A 23,486-nucleotide genomic window follows, 5' to 3' on the forward strand; every position below is an offset into this window, starting at 1 on the left:
TTAAAAGAATGCAGTTAATGACCTAAAGAATTTTCAGACCAGAGTAAATGACTATGGCCTATTTCTTACCATAATAAACATGTGAGTATTTCTGCAATGTGGTTACAGCTACGCACATACAAACGTGTTTGCAGGATTGGACCACGGAGAGAACATGTTAATTGATGAAACCAGATGTAGTAACACAGACAAGTCCTAACGCCGACAGAGCCAGTCTGTGACATGCATCTCAACAGCATTCAGCACGCTTTGACTCTGCCACCATGTAAAACAAATGGAAGAAATTAGAGCAGCAGTGAAAGGTTTTTGCAAATTGCGTCCTGTGCTTATTTGATACAAAATATTAGCACTGCATATATTTGTGATTCTAAAGCCACTAAGAGCCTTTTGGTGCCGTTTTAACCTTTTGTCCCCAGCAGTCCAATTTCATGGACTCAAACACATTACACATTGAATCTTGCAAAATCTACCAGAGATTAGAAATGTGTATTTTTTAATAAAAGCCCATGGTGTAGCACAAAGCATGAGACTTAAAAATAACATACTCAAACAAAAACATTTTGTGTATTGGGAAGAAAGCTGGAATCACACATGCAAATTTATAGTACTTAGGGCTTTCCATTACTGAAACAAATTATTTTTCACACAGGAAACATTAATAGCTCTCAAGTAGGACGGTGCTCAAAGTCCCAAGGCAATTATATAATTAGTCATTTTTAGACAGAATATTACACAGGATTGGAATTGAGCAATGATATGTATCTAAATACTGACTTGCTCGAGAGACTATTATATGTATTTTTACATTGTCCTAGATAGCCTAGTGAACCATTAGGAAGTTTTGTCACTAAGAGATTCTACTGAATCAAATAATACAAGTATTCTGTTAAATTAATTATGAAATCCTTAAATGCCCAGTAGCAAACACTGCATTTAATTTTAACACTTCATCTCCACTGGATCAAGCCAATTACTAAACATAACTTTAACTAGTTCTCTGCCAATGATCTGTTATCTGCCTGCTCCTTTCCAAAAGAGGTTTCTGCAGCACCATCAGGTGAAGCTCAGTGATTATGGCTGAGAAAGGGACAGATCACCTGAAGCATCAAGCCTGTAGTCCCCTGTGGCAGGGCAGACCATGGAAGAGTCCTTGACTACCAAAACCACATACCATTCCCACTCTTCTCTCTGACATTTAATCACTTGCCAAGTAGCTTTAAATTTATTTTTACTCCATTTTTAAAAATTCCCCCACCACCATGGAGAAGGCTTTTGAGTAATACTTTGAAATGAGAGCATTGCATTAAGAATACTCTTATAGACATCTCATCAATCTATCATTTTAGTATACATAAAGGACAATATGGTAACTAGGTTGTGGAAAACAAAGGATGTTTACAGCCCTTCAACAAATGAACCAGCTATCACATGAAAACTTTAAATCAGTGTTGATTTATGATTGCAAAAATAAAATCCTACAGATACATGGAACAAAAACATACTTTGACTGATCAAAGAGCAGTTGCTTAAGACAGACAGAATTAAATAATCAGCATGCACTCATTCACTGAAGTAATTGATTTTACAAATGGTAAGTGTTGGATGCATCTGTTCAGACTAAATATGAATCAGTCACATGGCTATAAGCTCCAGCCAAGAAAAGAAGGTACTATGACTCTCTCCCCTCTCACTATTTCCTAATATTTTTTTCTAATCAGCTTGTCTGAAGTTATTTCAGTTTCCATATGCAAGAGTTACACTACCATGTATTTCTTAAAGGCTTCAAAAGGCAGAGAAGGAGATAGAGACATTGAAGGAAGGAAAAAAAGTATTATTCAGAAACAAGTTCTTAAACAGAAGCAGTAAGTGTTGACCAGTCACACTTTAAGCACTATTTAATGCTTGTTACCCCCATAAACCCCACTTCCTTACCACGGTGGGTCAAGAGAGACTAGCTGATAGATGTTAACACTGTCATATTGCAGACAGATCTGCCAGTCACCCGTGATCAACGGGAAGCAAACCAGTATTTTCCTCTATTAATTTCTTTGCTTTTTCAGCTGTTTTATAACTTATGAAACTGTATAAAATCTGACTAAGCACAAAAAAATTCTAAAGCAAAAGCAAGTTTTAAGAAGTATGTAGCAAAAACTATATACAATTTAAATTAATACAAATGGCAATTTGAACACTTTACACCCATAAATGTGAACCAGAAATGCAGAGAGAAGTGACCAAGTAAAAAGAAGAAAAATGCTCACAAAGTAAATCTGTGGGACGCAACTTCCTATGAACACAATAAAGCCCAGATCATCATCCCTGGTTTGCACATCTGTTTGGATTAGTGTTGATGCACTTGCTTGGAAAATAATAAAGAAAGATCATTCAGGGTCATCTCAGAGGAACTTAAATATTGGTTGTAAGTACTTCTAGAACACAGTAACAGCAGCCACGGTCTCCTTAACTGTTGGCCTGAGGAACACCTTCCTCACCAATCCAAAGATTCGTGATAATTAGCCACATCCTGGCATACAGCTTTCAAGTCATTGACTAGAATAATGCTATAGTTCTCTTGGGCTTGTGTCAATACAAAGAGAACACAAATTACTGAAAGATAAACCAGCCATCCTTTAATTTAGAGTAACCAAATTTTAATCTACTTGTCCAATGAGACTAGGCTGTGTTAATAAACATGTACATCAATCATCACATTGAAAGGAATTCACAGCAAGAGGAAAGAGATGCTATCCTTGTACCTTTGGGACTGCAAAAACATTGCCACTCCTACCTAGTAGTGCAGGTTTATTGGGTAACAAACCTATTGGGGAGGAAGCAGCTTGCAGATACATTTCACAACCTCGGTCAACTTGTCATCTCTGGAAACACCTCTACCCTGAGGTATACTTGGGGATACCAGGTGAGCGAACTCCTGGTAACATATCTTGTATTATTTGTAATAGTAAAACATGATCAGAATTACTATAACCACAAAAGACAACTTCACGTTGAAGCACAATGATAACTTCTGCAGCTTATTCTGGATTTTGCATATTTTATTGCAAGCATGTGACAAGTACCATTTTGGCCAGAACCTGCAGTTTTATGCTTGCTGCCTTTTTAACCTTTAGACGTGCATCCAGATCAATCTATCGGAATACTTGGGAGTAGATACCTTCCACGAAAACACTGCACAACAGGCTGCAGCAGACACAATCTTCTTACTTTAGTCTCTCTTTTGCTTAAAGTACTGATGAACCCTGATTTCCCATGGCTGGGTCTCTTCACAAGGACTTCAGTATCCCTTCCTTCCTCTGAATCTTGCCCTGGTATCCAACTGAAAATTGAAGTCAATATATTAAAACATTTTGCAAAAGAACTACTTTAGAGTGCTTATGCTATCTTGGCACTTTATAAAACAGAAGAAAGCACAGAATAAAGCAGAAGTCACTGTAAAGAAAATCAGTGATGTAGCCAACATGTCATAGGGCTCTTCCAAGGAAACAGACACTGTATTATCTTATATCTCATACAAAATTAAAATTATATGATAAGCATCCTGTGCATTCTGAAATAAACACCATAACACCACAAATGACAGAACAGCTTCGTGGGATGGCAAGGAACTCATTGAAACAAGGCAGTGTAAGTCTACTTAGATGTGTTTTTCCAAACTTAACCGACAAGCTGAAGAAGGAAAATTCAGACTGGGTTGAAGTGGGAGTCACTGCAAATGTCAGTAAGGACAGGGATAACTTAAATGCAACAAGCATCTGGAAAGAAAAGAAAATCAGTAAAAACTGAAATAATATTCAGCCTGTAAAATCTGCAAGTCTCTTCTTGCCAGCTACAAAAAAAAAAGGCATTTAATGGGAGGCAAAAAATGGCAGTAAAGCTAAAATAACAGCTACAGTGCAGCGCTTACTGAAAATAAACCACAGTTTTTTTCCCAGTGCAGCAGAAAAACATACTTCGATCTTGGGAGAATTCTTCTGAATTTAGATAGTCAGTCTTGAAGACAGCATTTACAGATTGCAATTCAGCCATATTCAGATATTAGACTGAGGACATACCTTCTACCTCCCTTAACTAACCCTCGTTTCGGGATTCAGAACTGCAGCAAAATTTGTAGAGCTAAACTGCCAGATGGCACAGCTTGTCCAATAACCAAGCAGCTTCCACTTTAAACCTTTTTCCTACTTTAATAACCTAAGTGTACTGAAGTTTATTCCTCTAATAAGAGATTATATTTCCTTTCAAAGAAAATGGCACCTAGGAAAAATCCTTTATTATTTTAGCATATTGTATGTTATATCTGCATTTAGTGTCTAACTTGTTCTTAAATAGCCTTTAAGTCTCACTATTATACCAAGCAAGAAATCTGGCAGAGCACAGTTACTGAAATTTACAGAGTTAACAGGACAAGACAATGCCATTCTTCAGCCTTAAAACTTGGAGCAGTTAAACAGAATCACATAAGAGCCAGGCCTCTTCCCACATGAAACTTAGTTTCATCAGGCTCCCTTAATGACCTGCAGACAGAAATACAAGCCCATCATCTGGAGATACATATATTGCTACTGCAGCATCAAATAGATATTTCAAGCATTAAATACACAGCATTTTTTCCTGACCATAAAAATAATAATTAATATGGTTCATATAGGAGAGGTACAGAAAGCTGCTATGACTTAAGCAAAAACACAGACTGAAAGAAAAATTTTAGGTTTCAGTTTCAGTTTCAGCTGCATATTCTTATGTATCACATCAGCTAAAAATAAAAATGAGCCTTGCGCTACTCATGCCTAGAAAGTTTTAATACCATCTTTGCTGCACCTTAACTATTTTTTAAGTGTTGTGGACACACAAGCAAGATGTTTCTAGACAAGGAACTCCTATCAAAATTGGAGAAACTTTACTGAATTACATTTTTACAGCTGGCTTCTCACTACCATGCTTGATAGCTCACTACATAAAAAACCCAAAACTGTTCTTTATCATCACTTCAAGCCCTCCAAGAAAATTAATGAATGCAAGAGCCTGCTTTAACAGTGGAAATCTCTTTCAGTAGAACATTCTTTTCACTTAGTGTTCTTTGTTCATAGACAAAAATTAACTTGTCAATATCTTATCTTACAACTACCCGATCTACTTAAACCAATATTTTAAGTAATTAATATTACTTAAACCAAAGCTTTACTTAAAAAAAATTCCTACCTCATTTACATGTCACATGCTAAGCCTAATTAAATTTAAATATGCTTTTCTCCCTATCTTGTACACAGTCTACAACTTCTTCTTCATGAGAACAGCATACAACACCCATATTTTAAAATGGAATTCAAAGGCAAGACCTGTTCTGCTTAATGCCACCAGTTTTACTGAGTTAAAAGTGGTTAAGCGGTGTTCTTCAGAAAGCAGGGAAAAGGACAGAAAGCAACAAGGCCGCTAGTGGAAGAAAATAGACTACAAACACTTACCATTGATCTTTTGCATGCAAAAAACGTCATTTGCAAACTCCTACAGTGTCCTTCCCTCAAACATTGTTTAGGACTTTTGTTTTCCTATCAGATGAAAAATAACAGATTAAAGACTTAACGGATTTCTGCAGCTTGTCAAAGACACATCAAAATACTTCAGACAAGGTTTATTCGGGATTTTGCTACAGTACAGTGATTTGCACTTTCTTCTGAAGCTATCATTTCTTAACCTGCTTAAAACACTAATTAATAGGCTTGAAAGGGACAACGAAGTAACAGCCCGTTTCTCCCACGGGCTCGCCCACGCCAGCGGGAGGCCGCCGCCGCCGCCGCCCTCCCCCGGGGCGCCCCCCGACCCAGCAACAGCCTCCACCCCCCCTTCCCCCACTATAAGACGCCTCCATCTCAGGAAGGGCCTCGGGACACGTTTCCCTCAGGGCTTAACCCGGGGGGAGGCGAGGGCGGCAGGAGCAGCAGCAGCGCCGCGGGGCTAGGGGCCTCCGCCCCGGGAGGGTGGCGGCGCTCACCTGCAGGACGCAGGGGCTCTCCAGCAGGCACTGCCGCAGGTCCTCCCTCACCCCCCCGCAGGCCCGCCCGTCCTCCTCCTTATCCTCGTAGTACTTGGGCATGGCAGCGGGACCAGGCCCTGCACCTCACTGCGGCGTGCTCAAGCGCCGTTACCGGCGGCCGCCGCCATCTTACAGCCCGGAGCCCTGCCGCCGCTTCCGGCGGGGGGGGGGGGGGGGAGGAAGGGGCGGGGCGGCTGCGGGAAGGAAACCGGAGCGGCTGCGCGGCGGGCCTTGCCGGAAGGGAGGTGGCGGTCAGCGCCGGCGGCTGAGGCGAGGCGGGGGTCGCGCCGCGGACCGGGGCAGCAGGTGAGGCCACGCCTCCTCGCCGCCCGCGAGCCTGGCCGTTGGGGTGGGCGGGGGGAGCGTGTTCGGCGCCTGCCGCCCCGGCGCTGAGGCGCAGGTCCTGCGGAGGGGGCGGCGGCTGCCGGTGGGGTGGGGGAGCGGGAGCGGCCGGGGGGTCGCTGCGGGCGGCGTGGGCTGACCGGGGGAGCCGGTGAGACAATGCCACCAACCCCCCGCCAGTGCTCGCCCCGGCCTTCGGCCGCCCGCGAAGCCCGGCGGCAGCAGCGGGCCGGCGGCCCCGGGAGCGGAGGTGCCAGCTATTGGTTTCCTGCTTAGAATCACAGAATGCCCTGAGTTGGAAGGGACCCACAAGGATCATCGAGTCCAACTCCTGTCCCTGCACAGGACAATGCCAAAAATCACACCATTGCCACTTGGTGCCTCCCCCAGCAAGGTGCCTGCCGGGCTATGGCACGCTCACCCATAAACGTCGTAGCATATATGCCTGTGTGTTGTTCTGGTAACTTCACTGTTACAGACGTGGCCTGCATTGCGTGATTTTGTTTTTATTCCCTGTTAACATGCAAAACCAAATGCATCTTTTGCAATTCCTTCTTTAGCAAAAATGCTGCCAACCACCTCAGTTAATTCTCGGAGCCAGGGCAATGGCGCGCTGAGCCCCAGAGATGCTGCGAGGCACACAGCCGGAGCAAAACGCTACAAGTACCTGCGGAGGCTCTTCCACTTCCGACAGATGGACTTTGAGTTTGCTCTTTGGCAGATGCTTTACCTGTTTACTTCGCCACAGAGGGTTTATAGGAACTTTCACTACAGAAAACAGACAAAGGACCAATGGGCAAGAGATGATCCTGCTTTCTTAGTACTTCTCAGTATCTGGCTCTGTGGTGAGTGCAGGGGAATAGACAGCATGAAAGAGAGGGAGGGGAAGGTTCGGGGTGAACATTCGTGGCCCTTCTAATAACATGCGCACATACACACACACAGAGGACCAATCCATATGGATTGTGTTCTTATCAAAGTAGAATAGAAGAAAATGGCCTAACCTTTTGGAGGTTAAGGTGGGAATTGGAAAACAGGAGGCATAACTCACACTAGTCTTGAATTAATCACGCTATTGCAACTAATTTTGTATTGTGTTTCAAACTATGTAGTTCTCTGTAACTACAGGCAGTAATAAAACCCCATTCCACCCAGTAATGCTTTAGTTAAAAGATACTGAATATCTGGTTTATCTGAACACTACACATAAAATACTGGTTTTGCAGTAAAGGCCCTAGTGAAATTCTGTGTGTTGCAGACTTAAGCTATAAACAGAGCGTCTCGTAATTTTTAGACTGAATCGTAAACGCAATATTATCCTAGTCGTCTTCTGTTATATAGCACATTGCTGTTAGTAACATCAGAACTATTAACACTGAAATAAAAGTGCATATCACCACATGCATGGTTTGGGTTAACAATGAGCTTTTGAAAAACAGAGAATATGCTATTGTAGCATTGTGTGACTTTTTAAAAAATGGGGATAGCGGGGGAAGCAATACAATTTGCTGTTATATCATTAAGCCCAAGTACAGATGAGTGTTCTCCAATCTGAGAAAGGGATTGTGTCAAGAATAAACTGCATTATACCTAGTACTTGGTGGAAAAAAAAGAGCTGTTGGACTGAAAGTCTCGGGGAGAAAAATAATAAGGTAACTGGAGATTTCATAACAGTATACTCAAAAAACCCATACCATTTTAAGATCTTATCCTTTCTTTTCCATGGTTAACTTTAATAATCTTTTTCTCCTTTCAGTGTCTACTGTAGGATTTGGATTTGTGCTGGACATGGGGTTTTTTGAAACAATAAAGCTGCTGCTTTGGGTTGTCTTCATAGACTGCGTAGGCGTTGGCCTCCTGATTGCAACTCTAATGTGGTATGTCTAATGTGGGATGTCTGAAACTGTGCTCAGTGCTGCTGTTGGGACACCGAGAGTCCTCTGCTGTTGGCAAGACACGCAGTTCTCTGTTGGGGACAAAATTATAAAGTGTGTATTGACTATAAGTTTTGTGCCATTGTGGTTCAGAATGCTGCTTTAAAAAAGAACACATCCTTTTCTTTACTATTTCCTACAGAGGATGTTCAGATGAACGTTTCAGCTTGTTTTCTTTCTTCTTGAGCTGGTTGGTCTTCAGCAATAATTCCAAATCAAAAATTGGGTGATCAAAAACAATTCTTATTTTGGTTGAACAGCTGAACTAGAGTAAAGCTGAGGATGATTATGTTTAAGTAGGGCAATATACAATTGGCCCATGGTTCTTGCTGAAGATTTTAGCTATTTCCACTACAAGCAGCATCTGTTCTATTTCCTGTGTGTTGGCTTTGTTGCTTTGGTGGTAGTCGCTGCCAGTTTTATTCTGTAATGGCAGAGACTTATGGAAGGGGAGAGGTGGTGCTGAGTGAGTATATACCCCAGGCCTCAGCATGCTATAAACGTGTCCTGCACCAGCAAGGGAACCATGAGCCACCAGCAAGTCACTGCTTCTGCACTGTGGCAAGGGGAGGGCACCAAAGAAAGGGTTTTTATTTTACCAAGAACTTTTTCATGGTAGTGGTGGAAAATGAAAATTTACAAGGAAGCAAGGGGACTTAAAAGAGTTCTTAGTAGTGGAACTGGTATCTTAAACTGATGCCGATGGGAAAAGGGATCAATTCCTTTCAAACAGTGACCTCAGGAACTCCCACTTGTAATGGCAAAGTTCAGGATGAGGTACATACAAGAAGCGTAGCTGACAGATGAAAGATCCATCTGTCCTACTCTGCTGTTTGGGACAGCAACCCATAAAATCCTTGGGGAAGAGCATATCGTAACACTTCCCCCATCCTCCAGCAACGTGTGACTTGGGATGCAGTCGCCTGAACCAGAAAGACTTCGGCATCTGCTGGTTTTCCCCTGTCCTTTAGTCAGCTTCCTACAGGCCTAAATATGGTCGCCTGCCTCCGGTTTGGTTCAAGTCCCTTCTTCCAGCACAGGCTCACCTTTTTTTCAACAGCTTCCCCCATTCCTAATGAGTCTAAACCCCTTCTTGCCTCACTTCACCTTGCACCCTGACCCTGACCCTGCCCTTGGCACGAAGAGTCAGAGAAAGCTACTGTGAAAGCGCTGGTCTCTTTACTTCTTATTTCTGAGTGTGTGTTGGCTTTTTGCTCCTCTTATAAATGGGAGGCAATCTCTGATGTCAGCAAAACTAGCTGAAGAAAACAAAGTCTGGAGGCCTGTTCCATAGTCTGTAACACCAGGCACTGCAGGTTCTGTTATTGCAAAGCAGCACTAAGAATGGGCTCCTCTTCTGGAGCGCTAGCCTGCGCTCTTCCTGCCCTTGAAGTGTGCCGTTTTCTGTAGAGGTGAAATAAACTGTCTGTGCATGAGGTAACACGTGTGGAGTGATAATCTGTGAGCACCTTCCTGAAGTCACCTCTGTGCGTGTGCAAGGGTGGCATGCTGCCTGAGAACTTGTAACTGCATCGATATATTGTAGCACTGTTCTATTTTTTTTTTAAAAAGTTCTGGTGCTGTATCACTGGCAGTGTATTTCAGCTGCCCGTCAAATGAAAGGAATATAATTATAGTTTTAACAAAACCAATAGGCTGGTCTGCGTAATTTTTGCATGTTTTTCTCCCAGATAGCAGAAGCTTTATCAGGGTACAGAGTTAGGACCATGCATGGCATACTGTCTCAAACCACTGTTTGTCAGTCAGCTTTATAGATTCTCATTAACAATATTCTCAAATATCTTTTCCCTGTAGGTTCATTTCTAATAAGTACTTGGTGAAGCAGCAGAACAGGGACTATGATGTGGAGTGGGGCTACGCCTTTGATGTTCATCTGAATGCCTTCTATCCGCTTCTGGTCATCTTGCATTTTATCCAGCTGTTTTTCATCAACTGTAAGTAGGATAGTTTGTGTGCTCTGCTTCAAAATCATGCTCTAACAAAACAGCTGAGGGCAGTCTTTTCTTTCAGATGTCATCATATCTGATTCTGTCATTGGGTATTTTGTTGGGAATACATTATGGCTGATTGCGATCGGCTATTACATCTACGTGACATTCCTCGGATACAGTGGTAAGTAACAGCAACTTCTTTTCTACTTGTTTGACTGAAAACAAGAGTGTGACTTCGGTCTACTGCTTTGGTCTTAGTCTATTAATTTGTAAAGCAGAGGCTCAGCTGGGTGGTGAAGTAATTCTTTCTTCCTAATAGAAGTTGTTTGATAGAAATCTACCAGTCTGTGTTTCTACTTGGACAGACATCTTAACCAAAGAATTTGTTCTTGGACCTGTTTTTCTTGTTCCTCTGTAAAGTGTTTGCATTGCATAACAGTTCTGTAGAGAGTTTAAGACTATAGGTTCGGCTAAAACAGCTTCCCAGGGCAGTACCAGTACCAGTTAACTCAGTTGCTCTTTACTCTGTGGTGAGGGCAGGGATGACAATCCCACCCTTCTAAGGCGGCTGGCAGGGATCAGTACTGTATTTTCTTCCTGTCTTTCCCATTCTGCAGGAAGCACCTTTTCAGAGAGAGCACTACTTTACATTTGATTCATTGTTGCTTCTCTTTCAGCATTGCCGTTTTTGAAGAACACAGCTATTCTTTTGTATCCATTTGCACTCCTCACCATGCTCTATTTGATCTCATTAGCATGTGGATGGAACTTTACCAAGATGCTTTGTTCCTTTTATAAATACAGAGTGAAATAAAACCAGGACTTCGTGTATCTACTGTTTATTTTGTTTCTATCTTAGCTGTCTTGACAGTAAAGAAAAAAGTGAAGAACATTTTGTAAATGGTTGTAAATTTATCTTTATTGTAGATAACTGTAAAAAAGTTTGAAGTGTCCTTTTTTATTAAAATATTTACAACAGTAAACATGTTAGCAATTTTGTTCAAATACTTTTGCAATACATTCCTAAAAACAAGTTACTTGTACATCTCTGTAGCTTAAATTTAACTGCAACAAGTCTATTTAGCATAACTCTTACTGCAGATATTTTGCGTGTATGGGCATAAGCTCTGTATTATGAGGGTTTTAAGTGACACCAAAAAGCAGTTTTATTTAAGAATAATACTGGAATACCTTGCCTTGGGACTGTGGGGAAACGCTGTTGCAGTGGTAAAACAACAACTGGCTCTAGGTACAGACCTGTCCCCTCCTTTTGTGAAAGAACTTGAGAACAGATTTATTTTAATGACTACTTCAAATATATACATGGACAGCTCTGGCACACAGGAGAACAGTGATGAAAGGCACAATTAACATGACCCATCTCAGGTTTCCAAATATAGCAGCAAGTTTTTAAACCCAATCTCAGAAAGTCCCATGGGTATTATTACACCTACCACTAGGAGTGGCAGGTCAATGGACACAGAAGGAAATCACAGGTTCAGTTTGGCCACAACGGTGGGCTTGTGGCTGTGCCTACAGCTGCGAAGTCCACAAGGCAGGAGTATAAACTGACCATCACGAACAATGCCGTCTGGAAAATGAAGATGACAACTCTCCAAAATAGAGCATTCAGTATGAAACATGAGCACTAGGATTCTGTTTCCAGAACAACACAAGAGTAAACTGGTTATAATAAGACTTACTATTTCAATACTAGAATTTGATTTCTAAGGAAAAACTGTATCTTAAAATACCAAGTATGCTGGCAGTGCATCTTACAGTACTGTGTATTTCAGCCGCTGTTAAGGCTTGAAGAGAGTCATGTTCCCCTCTCAGCAGACACTGAGCAACGTTCCCCTTTTAAGAAGGAAAACACTGAACCCCTGGCCCACAGAAGACAAGGGATTCCAGTCAGGACCTGCTCCCACCCCAGCTGCAGCACAAGCTCCTGTCCTGCAGGCAGCTGCTGCCTAACAGTACTACTTCTCCCTGACAGGAACCCCAGCACCAGCGGTTGCCCACTTCAGTCCAACAGTAAAAATACTTCATAATTAGGGGCCTGTGGTGCAACACCATTGAAATCAATGAAGGAGTTGGGCCTGTGTACCTTCCCTTCAGAAAGATCAAAATCTGTCCCTTTGAAAGAAGGTTTCATCCTCACAATTAAGCTATTCCTTTCAGTTCTAGCTGCTCACCATTTACAGCAGAAATCAGAAAAAACCTTAAGAGACGACTAAGGTCAGAAAAGTGACACTTGGAGACCAGTTCATCAGGTCTGTGTGGGGTGTTTTTTACCTCAGCAATCAATCAATGCTAGCCTGAAAACATCAGTTGTTTAATAGCCTTTCAGCATCATGCTGGTGATGGTAAAGATGATTTGAAAACATAAGGTTTTTTTCCCCCCTTTCTACTACAGTCACTTGCTTTATCTTTTTCAGAATACACCCTAGGGTTAATTTATTGCAGGGAAGCAAGCTCTGAAGAGACTTAATTCTTTCTCCCCCCCCCCCAAGACTAAAATAATATTTTCCAAGTTGGAAGCAAACTACAAATTACTACAATACTTCATCTGGAGCAAATATTTCCAACAAAAAACAGATTACTGAAATTATAATAGACTCAGAAAAAAATGAAGGAAAAGCATCACAGAGTTGTTCCGTTTTGCCAAAGACTAATCACTCTGGCCCATTCAAGGAACAGTGTATCACTTGGGCAAAGTATCAATTGAGTCAGTTTATAGCAAAGCAATGTATTTAAAAACTGCTTTTGAAAGATCTAGGCAAGCAGCGGTACAACAGAAGTCTCCAGTCTTTTGTTGGTCCACGAATCATATGGTTATCTGAATTTTTCTAAGCCATCTTTCAGTTCAGAAAAATCAAATGTATCCATATGAATATTTTCTATCAATGCAAATGCATGGTTGAGATGCCTGCAAAAGCGCAAAGCCTTATACAGTGCTTTAGAAACCCTCTTTAAATAAAGAAAAAAATTAAAAGTGCTAATTTGGGATCACATCCTGTTCACATTGTTTACAAAGTTGTCAGTAGGACTACCTGCTGAACGAGCAAAGCGAGATTATACTGACAGTCTTGTATTTCCTTGGTCCAGTGCAATCCTGAGCAGCTCAGAAAAGCCAGTGCTTATATCAGCCTGTCTGTTTGGCATCCACTGTAAGAAGTTAAGAATAATTTGCCCAGATAGTGAAGGTTTCTGGTAATGCCTTTGGTTTCACAGAAGTTCTCTTTTCTGAAGCTGTCACCGCATCAGAAAGAGCTAATAGGGTCATAGGATAAAGCCGTTTATTTTGAAACACTTTCTATTATTTGGTTACTATAAGATTCAGTGGCCTAGAGGGGAATTTTAAGGACAATACAAAAATAACTTGAAATTAAATAACTATGGGAAAAAACTCCCAAAAAATCAGGTAATAGGTTTAGGATGCCAAGAGGAACTCTTGTGGTAATACTGTAACTTACAGCTGAGAGGTGTAAAAGACACAAGCCCCGGAGTATACACCCAGTCAGAAACAGTGCCCGAGCTAACGACTGCTGAGCCATGCAGCCGAAGCAGTCTTACTTGACCATGATTCCAAGAAGGAGGCTCGCACCATACGTTAGCCTGACTTGGGGATTGGAGTTTGAAAGGTAGAAAGCCCAAAATAGCTGTCTGCAGAGATAATTAGATAGAAAATATTTTTGCTGCTTTTTCTTGATCTCAGCAAGATTTCCAAGCAAATTTGCAGTACTGTCTGATTACACCAGCTCTCAAGTTACCTGAATCTACAAAACATAATTTGTATTAATGTGGCACGTTTTTTTAGGGAGCGTTATAAGCTCAGGAACATTTAAAGTGCTAAAGCAGCCCAGAGTATTTCCAGCTCCCGCTAAAACAATGTAATAAAAATGCAACAATCTTTAGGGGGGGAAAAAAGCCACATATTTTACCAGGCACTAGTTAATTTGCTGTCTTTGATAAATTTCATTTCAACATCTTTGAAAACCAAACAGACTGGTATCATCACAGTCCTGCAATCAATGAGGTGAGGGTTCTATATATTTAGATATATGATTCATCTTAACTCCTGTGAAACATCAGGAACGGTGATGCTTTGAGAATGAGCACACAGCTTTCTTAATAAGTGGTACCAGTAAACTTTTGAACTCACGGAAGATGATGAAAGTCACTGGCAGCAAATCTACTTATATTAAGAAACTGCAATATCTTAACCTATTTCTGCAATCTAAATTGTAATAAATAGCTATAGTTTACATTACTTGCATCATTCGTTCACAGGCACAGCTGAGAAGAAAACCTAAATAGATTCTTAGACAGTTGCTAGCTAAGGTGTGCGTGGCACTAATTTGATGGCACGGCATTATACATGTAACAAGCTGGGCTGCAGCGCCACAACAGGCTGGATTCACACAGGATTCTGAGCCTATTCACCCACATTCCCAAATGCAAGAATAAACCCCATTTCCGAGGCCCATGCTTAGCTTATGCCCACACCCTCTATGGGGAAGATAAGCTTTCCAAATAACATTTTGTTTACACCATCTGATGCAATCAGAAAACAGTCAACAAGGCCTGCCTGGTAGCTTTCTACTTTCTTCAACTTACACCAGTCAGTCTAAACAAGGTCTAATCTCTGTGCCCAAGTCTTGCCTTGCCTGCAGACTTAGACAACACAGCTAGAACAAAAAAACTATGGGCTGTAGAAGTAGTTAAACTCTTAAACTTCAATACTGCTGAACTGTCAAAGCTACGACACAATTTTCTAACTAGGCAGAAGAAAAGACTCTGTATCCTAGTGGTGATGGCTTTCAGCATGCAGTGCTGGAGTGTCAGGGTCAGACTCCTGCTCCTTACAAGTATGTAATGAAAAAGAGACAAATCTATTAGTAGCACTTTCATGCTGGAGATGTGAATTCAAGAACCCCGTCCCAGACCAGGGATCCCACAACAGTCTTTGCGCAGCTGTGCCCTGACCGCAAAGATGTTGGGGATCACAGGGGGTTTTTACCCTGCAGGGAAAACTGGGCCAGCATTTGAGATGTCCATTCCAGGAGGTCAGTTCACAGCACAGCTGAGAATCCCCAGGCCAGGGTAGATGCCTCCCTCCAGCATCAGTCAGGAACTTCGTTCCTATTGGAGACAGGAATTTCTGCCTCTCTTCTTCCTGACCATTTCTGACTGGGTAACTTAAATCTTCCCATGCCTGTGGCCTTACACATAAGCACCTAAGCAGAAGAACTCTTAAGAGCAGCGGCAGCCTTAGTACTGCGACAATCCCGCTCTGGATTTAATCCAAACCACTTTCTGTTCCTGACCAAGTTTGATTCATTTAAGATCACTGTCATTTCTCTTGAAACAAAAAGGCAGAGTACTAACTTGAGGGCAAATTTAGTTCCTATTAAAAGTAAGTGTGAGTTACTACACTGATCAATAAAGGAGTCAAAGTGAAACCTTGTTCTTGAACAATGGAAGAAAATAAAAACAAGCCATAACTACTCACTGCAATGTATCCAAAATAAACACTGCAATAACAGAACGTTTTAAAAGGAGACCTCTGCAGATCAAATGTATCTAATTACTATCAATTCTTTTGATAAAAGGTAACCTCTGTCACTCCAAAACAAAGCTGGAGAATGATTTTTTTTTTTTTTTTCAGTACAGAAAATGAAGGCTAGGAAATGTCTACAAAGATTTTTAGAAAGAACTGTTTGGAATTGAAAAAACTCTTCTAAAATGCAATGGATTCAGTCTAAAATCACTGCAGATTTAGTACATAATATGAAACAAGATATTTCAGCATGCTTTTTGTGTGGCTACAAACTGTACATAGCGGAATTTCATAGCCCCAAAGAATAATGCTCTTCAGAACTCTGTTAATGCCTCTGAACATCATTCAGATTCCGTGTACAAAACTACATAATTTAGAAACTTAATCTAGGTGTTTTTTTTTAAACATGGCAGTATATTTGAAATATGGTATTAATTTATGTTTGCATCTCCAAAGAAAAATGTAGAAAGATAACTTAAACTAGAGAATTCATAAAAAAAACTATATCAATTTAAAATTTTACTGCATAAAAATATGTACTTTTCAAATTATTTTAATAAATTAAATATCCCTAACATTTTAATATATATCCCTGACAGTCTATAAAAGAGGGTTCTTGTTATAGAAAATAAATGTAACTCCGAAAGTACCCCCTTCATAAAACATATTTAACAATAATTATATCTTTTCTTCTTCAAGGAATGTAACAATATGTACAACTTCTCTATATTACCATACTATCAAAATAGTACAGATTAAGCGTAGCAGGGTTCTGTAACCATAAGATGGCAAAGTCACATTGAAGTGGAGGACAACTTGGGCCTCAGACGAGCGTTATCAGTGTGGAGCATCAGCTTCTGGATGGATCAGATAAGAAGGGGTAAATACAATCTTCTCATCTACAGTAGATTTCACAAGAGGTAGAGTTCAAGTGAAAATGAAAGAAATTTGCAATAAGGTGCATGCTCAGTATTTTCAATTCGTGACTTGCTAAGGATGTCAGATTTTATAGGAAAAGTTTTCAAGGATTCTTTCTTTTTCCTCTAACGCAGATTTCCGTGATCAGTTTGTAATCTTTTTAATATGAATCTGAAATAGAGAATCACAAAAAAAGAAGTCATGTTTTAGGGTATTGCATTTCTCCATAACAAGAGGTAACTGTTTTCAGCATTAGCCAATATTTTGAGCTTCAACACGCTGACAGAATGAAGAAATCTCACGTTTGCCAGTTTTATTTTTAAAAGGTTAAACCACTTCTCACCTCATTCAGAATTGCCCAAACTGCTGAATTTTGTATCACTGAAAGCCGGAATGATGAAATAGGGTTTAGGCTGGGGTCAACTGTTCCTTCAGCTACACCGTTTTCAAATTTCCCTGCAAAAGAAGCAGAAGTATTTCCTCAATTAACTCCCGTTCAACAAACTGGAGTACAAAATCTGTGTCCAGAAAAATCTATCTGTGGTATCACAACTCTCAGGTGAAACCTATTGCTGGTGGCAATAGGGTTGACTGGTGTCATTCCCGAAACAAAAGACAGCCAGTGATTCTTGATATTAAATTCAGCTTTGCAGCAGCAAACAACACGGGACGTATCATCAGAGCACACCAATCTGAACAGGATTACACATATGAATAAACATTTTGGAACTGCCTAAGGGTACGAGCACCTCAAGCTCTGGGAAGATTCTGACACAGATTTTCATTTATTATCATGGAACTAAACATGGACCCCCTGGCTTATGTATTTTCGAGGAGAATTAAGGACAAGGGATATCATTCCTGCTTAATGTATTCCTGTTTAAAGGATCTTCAATTATATGAGTAAGAATCCAATTTAAAAGCCCAGTTAGACTTTACACTTAAATATGTACACAGCAACTGCAATTCATTAAGAAGAAAAATCTTGCTTTTATTTATACAGGGATGCCCAAGCTATGACCAGCAAGCTAAAGACAATCCATGGGCAAAAATTCTCTTCCTTGACAGCAGGTACCCTGGCACCTTCCCCAACAGCCGCTTGGCTATGGAAATGCCAATCCCATCCCATGACGAGACATGACTGACTGTCCGTAGTCTGCGTTCAAATCCAGGCCAAGCACAACAGCTCACACGCAGGCACACATGCAGTCACAGGACAGAAGAGGCCATATTATACAACCTGGAAATGCCTCAACAATAATTTAGGCAATAGATCCTGGCAGAGAAGTTGGACGTAGCTGCACTACAACTGAGAGTCACTCTAGATCTTGTTTAGTACATCAGTCTCAGAAAAGAAGTATCGGAAACAATATCAAGTAAAGCCTACAAGCTCACGTACCCAAAACCAAATCATCAAAACTCAGTTTCAGGTTTGTTGTGGTTTTAAGGAAAATGTCTTAACTGTTGCAATAGTAACAATATTTCTTTCTATTGTGACATACCTATCCTGAAGTAACCATCCTCTAAGCGTTTGTCTTTGGTTTCTTTGCTTAATACTAGTTCTTCATTCTAGAACAACAAAGCACAAATTAGATCATTTATTTTGACATATGACTTTGCCAGGGAAAGACAAATGTGTGTGCACTCTTGTCATATATTCAGCATCCACCTTTTCTAAATAATTACGAACCATCCTAGAAGAGTTATTTATAGCCTTAGACAAGCCAGTACAAAAAAAAAAAAGCAGCAGTGCTCAAGAACTGAACCGTATTTGGCTTCAAAGTAGAAAAAAAGAAGCACTTCAAGTGCCCCATGTAACTTGCACATTAACTGCCACATGAACAGAAAACATAGCAGATACTGGCACACACAATAGAAGAAAAGCAAAGGCAGGATCTTGCCACCTTTTGCTATGGCTGAACCAGAGATTTCTCGCAGGACAAATGAAACTTACAGCTTACTTTTTGATGTTAAGAATTTGGGCAAGATGAAAAGCCGTCAGACCAGCAAGGGAAGCACTGCAATTATTACTGCCTCACTAAAGAGGGATGGGTATCAATAAGTTCCTTTAATAAGCACAGAAAAATAAGATTGTAGACCAGAACTTCAAAAACAGCTGGAAAATCACAACCAGAATCACGTGATCCAAAACTAAAAGACACACTGTTAAGAACTTCCTAGGAATCAATTAAAAATGCTTGACAAAACAGGAGATAAAAACATTTAAAAAAAAGCTGATGGATTTAAATTCCTTCTTTTAAAAGCTTCCCTTAAGGGAGGCTGCTGAAAAAGTGGTGGGTTTTTTTTTTTTGTTTGCTTTTGTGTTCTTTGGTTGGTTGGGTTTTCTGAGTATGTCATTCGAGCCCCAGACAAATCCGGTCTGACGGTACTCTCGTTTCTAAGGGGTTTTTTTTTGTTTTTCTGAATTTTGCTTTGGGAGGATCAGGGTCGAAGTACCTGAATGGGCTTCCAGCTCTCCTGAAGGCCATGGTGGAGAAATTGTTCCCTCAGGACAGCACCCATCATTCTGCAGCTCCTGTCCTCATATTGGTGACATTTTCTGTTGACACCAATGGCTTAAGACTGGGCCAGGTGCAGGTCTTTACCTTTCCATAAATTGAGCCAACAGCAAAAGAAGCTTGCTCGCATTACTTCCTTAAGGGATGCTCCAGTTTGAGGGACATTTCACAGCCAAGTGTGGCCAAAAGAGATGCTTGATTCACATTTTTTCTCATTCTGTTGTGCATTCTTGTGGTATCTCGGGCCCAGATGAAGCGAGGGCTGCTGCTGGGTTTTGTGTTGGTTTTTCTTTTAATGTGGAAATATTAATATATTTCCAAAGGTCTTAAAAAACAAACCCCATAAACCTTATAATGTGATATAATAACCCACATACCATGTTGCATAATTAGAATCAAACTGACAAATTTCTTTTTAGGTGTGAGGGTGGTCAGAAATTCCTATTTTTGCTCGCTACCAGAAAGGCGGACTGCAAGAATGGAGAACTCCTGCATGATCACTGACTTTTTTTTTTTTTAAATAAACAAGAAAAAAAGGAAAACAAAAAGAAAAAGAGATTCAGCCTATGGTAATTTAGGCACAGTTTTCAAAATACCTACACCAGGTGTATGGGAGAAGATAGAAATACTTTACTATTTTAACACTAAATAAAATAAACTTGTCTGAAGTGGTGTCTTAATCCTCTGACAGGGTTTTGTGATATAAATGGTTAGCCATAATATCTAGTTGAAGAAAAAGAACCCATACCATCTGGCTCCAAGCAAAAATATACTTTAGATAGTGTAGTGCCCTCCTGAGATAAAACTCAGACTGATTTATGGAAAAAAAAACAAACCACCACAGTAGTCAGGAGAAAGGAACACATTCGGTTTAAGAGTCCAGATATTTAAATATCTAGCAAGGCTTGGATGTGTGTTTATTCCTGGACTAAGACTTTTTGACTAAGTTAAAAAGCAGATTGACTTAGCTTTCCCATTTTCCAAAATTGGTGTTTTTGTTTTTTTTTTTAACAGTATCAGTGAATTGGAAGAAAATGAGCTTGTTCACCTCCAAATTACTGACAGCACTTGTAGCAGGCTACACTCTGAATGAACATCTGATTAGTTACAATAGTTTTCTGTTAAAAGAGCCAATTAAAGAAAGTATGAGAGCATCAGAGCATCAAGATCCTACAGGTTTTTTTTTTAAAAAAGCATCCATGTCTCATTCACCCTGTTAAAAAAAGTCAATAAAATGAGGAGGTTTTGCTTTTATCCTGTAATGGAGAAGACACAAATCAATGAATTCATACCTGAAAAGGCAAAACCTCCACGGTTGTGTTTAAAAGTATGTCTCCTGGATGCTCTGGATTGCCACTGTGAAACAAGTACCTATAAATGACAAAAGGGGAAAAAAATAAAACAGTCTACATACATCACTCAGAATCAGCAGCTAAATCTTGTATGTTAACTGTCACATTACAGATGTTACTGTGATAAATGTAACTGTTATACTGGACCTACGTCAATCAGCTGGCAACAAGGAATGAAAGATGGCTCCACATACTACTGTAATTGAAAGGGCTGAAGTTCTGCATTTTTTGAGGAGTAGTCGGGCAATATTTTGCTTAGAAAGGCACTTTCCATAATCTGATCTTGACAGATGGCAAAGTGACCAACATTGTAGTCGTTACTGCCTGGCATGCGCTGCCATCACCTCCAGAAGGAGGAGCCCTGCCTTTCTTCAGCCTCTCCCCATTACTCCCCACCACACGCCACCCCCTCCTTGTACCCACAGAATGAACTCTGCAGATCCATTCTGAAGCAGTTCTGGGAACTTATCTAAGTCAACATTTGCCAGGCCAGTTTTCCCCAAGACCAGCTCCTCACTCTGGTTCACTGCAAAGTCTCATTAATGACTGTGCCAAAAATTCCCAAACATATCCACACCCTTAGTGTTACCTGAATTCAAACGTCTATTCCAAATACAGATTTTTTAAAAACAAAATCATATATTTTTGACATGTATACACACATAGAAAAGGACCTTTTTAATATATATACCTGTACAAAGTCCCCGTTACCATCATTCAGTTGTGCATTTAATGAAATCTTTCCTTTTTTTTTTTTTTAACTGGGACAGGGTAAATATGTTTAAGACTTATCAAAACCAAGCCTATATATACCATGCAGTGAAAGTGTTCAAATTCTAGCTGCCCACCCTCACACAGCTTTTGCAGTACAGTGCATGTGTAGATAATGTTAAAAAGGACAGTTTAATTCCCTTCTTTATACCACAAACTTAATGATCTTTTGAATAGATATTATATAAACAAGTAACAATAATTTTTTACCACTAGGTGGTATCAATGCTTGAAAAATTGTTCATCTCTTACCATTTTTTCTAGTGGACCACCAAGTTTATTCAGATTACTGTCAAAAACTACCTAGATATTACACCTACTCAGATGCCACTTTTAACAAGCCTATTTTACTTTCAATATATTTAAATGAATATGTAAAAACCTATCAACACATTTCAAACCTTTCTTCAATTGGAACTCAGAAATTAACAGTAAGCGCCATCTTCGACATTAAATACATCACCAGCCAGGGACGAAATTAGTTCAGAAATTATCACTTGATTAAAATTACAAACATTAGCTCCATTTGCAATTTATTAAGACATAATTGGAGATGTAAATTCCAGTTTGCCTTTATGCAGTATATCTGAAGCCAGGTAAGTACTTGCCATTAATCTGTACTCCATAGCTACAAGACAAGTAGAAGAAAACAGAGCGCTCTGACCCTGACTTAGAAACGTCTGTGATCCCAAAACGATAAAAGTGATTTACAAAAATAAACACACACATATATAACATTTCTTTCATCAAGGCTCAGAAAAGGAGTAAAACCACACACTCTGATATAAGAAAGCTACATTGATTTCTGTTGCACTGGTTTCAGCAGAACTGCACAGACTGAACTGAAAACAAAACTGGATTCAGTAAGGTTCAGCATTGTATGTGCTTTAAGAGAAATAATTTCCCCACTGTAGTTTAAGGTAAAGGCTAGTCAAATCTAAGGTACACAAGCTACCTGAAACATCCACAGTTCTTCCAAAGAAAAAAAAAAAATCTTCTCACTTTTCCTAAACATAGTGACAACCAAAAAACCCCAGACTTAATTACCCTTTCTGGGAAGATGCCTTTATTATGTTTCAACAATAAGCAAAAACCCAACTCCTGGCAAAGCCAACCAGAAGAGGACTACAAGTATATTCTGCTGTCTTCTGACCTAGCAGACCTAACTTGCCATCCTTTAGTCTGTCAGATATCCTAATCATTACTGGGATTTTTTTCTCTTGAACACACTGAAAATTCTAAGGAGACTTACTTTAAAATGCAAACACTCCGAACACTCACATCTAGGGTGCTGCCGTCACTCTAACCAAACCACAGGCACAGTGCTTTTCCTTAGTGTTTTCTAGTTCACAAATCTTATTTCTGAGAAGACACACCTAAAAAGCCACAAAGAAACTCCCTGTGATCTGTGATCACTGGGCTCTCAGTGAACGATAAGGCAGGAGGAAAATGGTGGTGGTGGGTTGTTTTTTGTAGATTTCATTGGTTTGGGTTGTTGGTTTGGGTTTTTTTTGGGGGGGGTGGGGTGGTGGTATATTTATTTATTTGAGGTTGGTTGGTTTGTTTTTAAAAACAACCTTGTGACCATACAACCATAGCCAACCATTTCTCCTACTGTTCTATCAATTTTTGAAAGCGAAGTGTGGTTTCCTGCCCCAAGCAGTAATCACTGCATTAGGGCAATGCGCTCAAAAGTTGGCACAATGCCAAAACTTACGGAAGTAATTAATAAAATCTGATTTCCAGATTTCCATGTAATCAAACCTGCTTTTTTAGTATGTTTTCTATAACTATCTGTCTACCCATATGCACACACATAAAATATGCATCTGTCACATCTTATTTAAAATTACATTTAGAATGGAGGGGATATTTTTATATCTAAGCCTTGCTTAAACGTTTGACACAACACCTACTTAGACAGAAAAAAGTTACACAGATTAAAAATATTAGTATGAATGTACATACACAGTTCACATCTATGATAAATCTTTTGCTTAGAAATAAAATTTAGAAATTAAAAAAACTGTTTTGAAGTAAAATTTAGTTTATAAATAGACAGATATTCTACAGGTCCTAAAAAAAGTGT

The 23,486-nt window shown here is 40.0% G+C and overlaps 3 protein-coding genes across 4 annotated transcripts in view; 1 reads left to right on the top strand and 2 right to left on the bottom strand.

Annotated features, from left to right (window-relative positions):
• Positions 1-2,608: 2,608 nt before the first annotated feature.
• Positions 2,609-6,222, bottom strand: LOC104051723 (cytochrome c oxidase assembly factor 5). The gene is made up of 3 exons (XM_064438685.1): positions 6,005-6,222; positions 5,478-5,561; positions 2,609-3,334 (listed from the first exon to the last, which is right to left on the bottom strand). Exons 1-3 carry the CDS (start codon positions 6,104-6,106, stop codon positions 3,293-3,295), a joined length of 228 nt encoding a protein of 75 aa, XP_064294755.1. The 5' UTR covers positions 6,107-6,222; the 3' UTR covers positions 2,609-3,292.
• An 8-nt stretch (positions 6,223-6,230) lies between these two features.
• Positions 6,231-11,257, top strand: UNC50 (unc-50 inner nuclear membrane RNA binding protein). The gene is made up of 6 exons (XM_064438680.1): positions 6,231-6,352; positions 6,949-7,233; positions 8,145-8,265; positions 10,138-10,277; positions 10,354-10,455; positions 10,952-11,257. Exons 2-6 carry the CDS (start codon positions 6,954-6,956, stop codon positions 11,086-11,088), a joined length of 780 nt encoding a protein of 259 aa, XP_064294750.1. The 5' UTR covers positions 6,231-6,352; positions 6,949-6,953; the 3' UTR covers positions 11,089-11,257.
• A 5,284-nt stretch (positions 11,258-16,541) lies between these two features.
• Positions 16,542-23,486, bottom strand: part of MGAT4A (alpha-1,3-mannosyl-glycoprotein 4-beta-N-acetylglucosaminyltransferase A) — an 84,942-nt gene continuing 77,997 nt past the window's right edge. For both annotated transcript variants that reach the window (XM_064438665.1, XM_064438670.1), the window contains exons 13-16: positions 20,567-20,645; positions 18,258-18,324; positions 17,099-17,211; positions 16,542-16,926 (exon numbers count right to left, since the gene is read on the bottom strand). In XM_064438665.1, coding sequence (XP_064294735.1) covers positions 16,900-16,926; positions 17,099-17,211; positions 18,258-18,324; positions 20,567-20,645 — 286 coding nt within the window. In that variant the 3' untranslated portion in view covers positions 16,542-16,899. The remainder of the gene's footprint in view (positions 16,927-17,098; positions 17,212-18,257; positions 18,325-20,566; positions 20,646-23,486) is intronic.

This window comes from Phalacrocorax carbo, chromosome 1 (assembly GCF_963921805.1).
Source record: "Phalacrocorax carbo chromosome 1, bPhaCar2.1, whole genome shotgun sequence".
NCBI classification, from domain to species: Eukaryota; Metazoa; Chordata; class Aves; order Suliformes; family Phalacrocoracidae; genus Phalacrocorax; species Phalacrocorax carbo.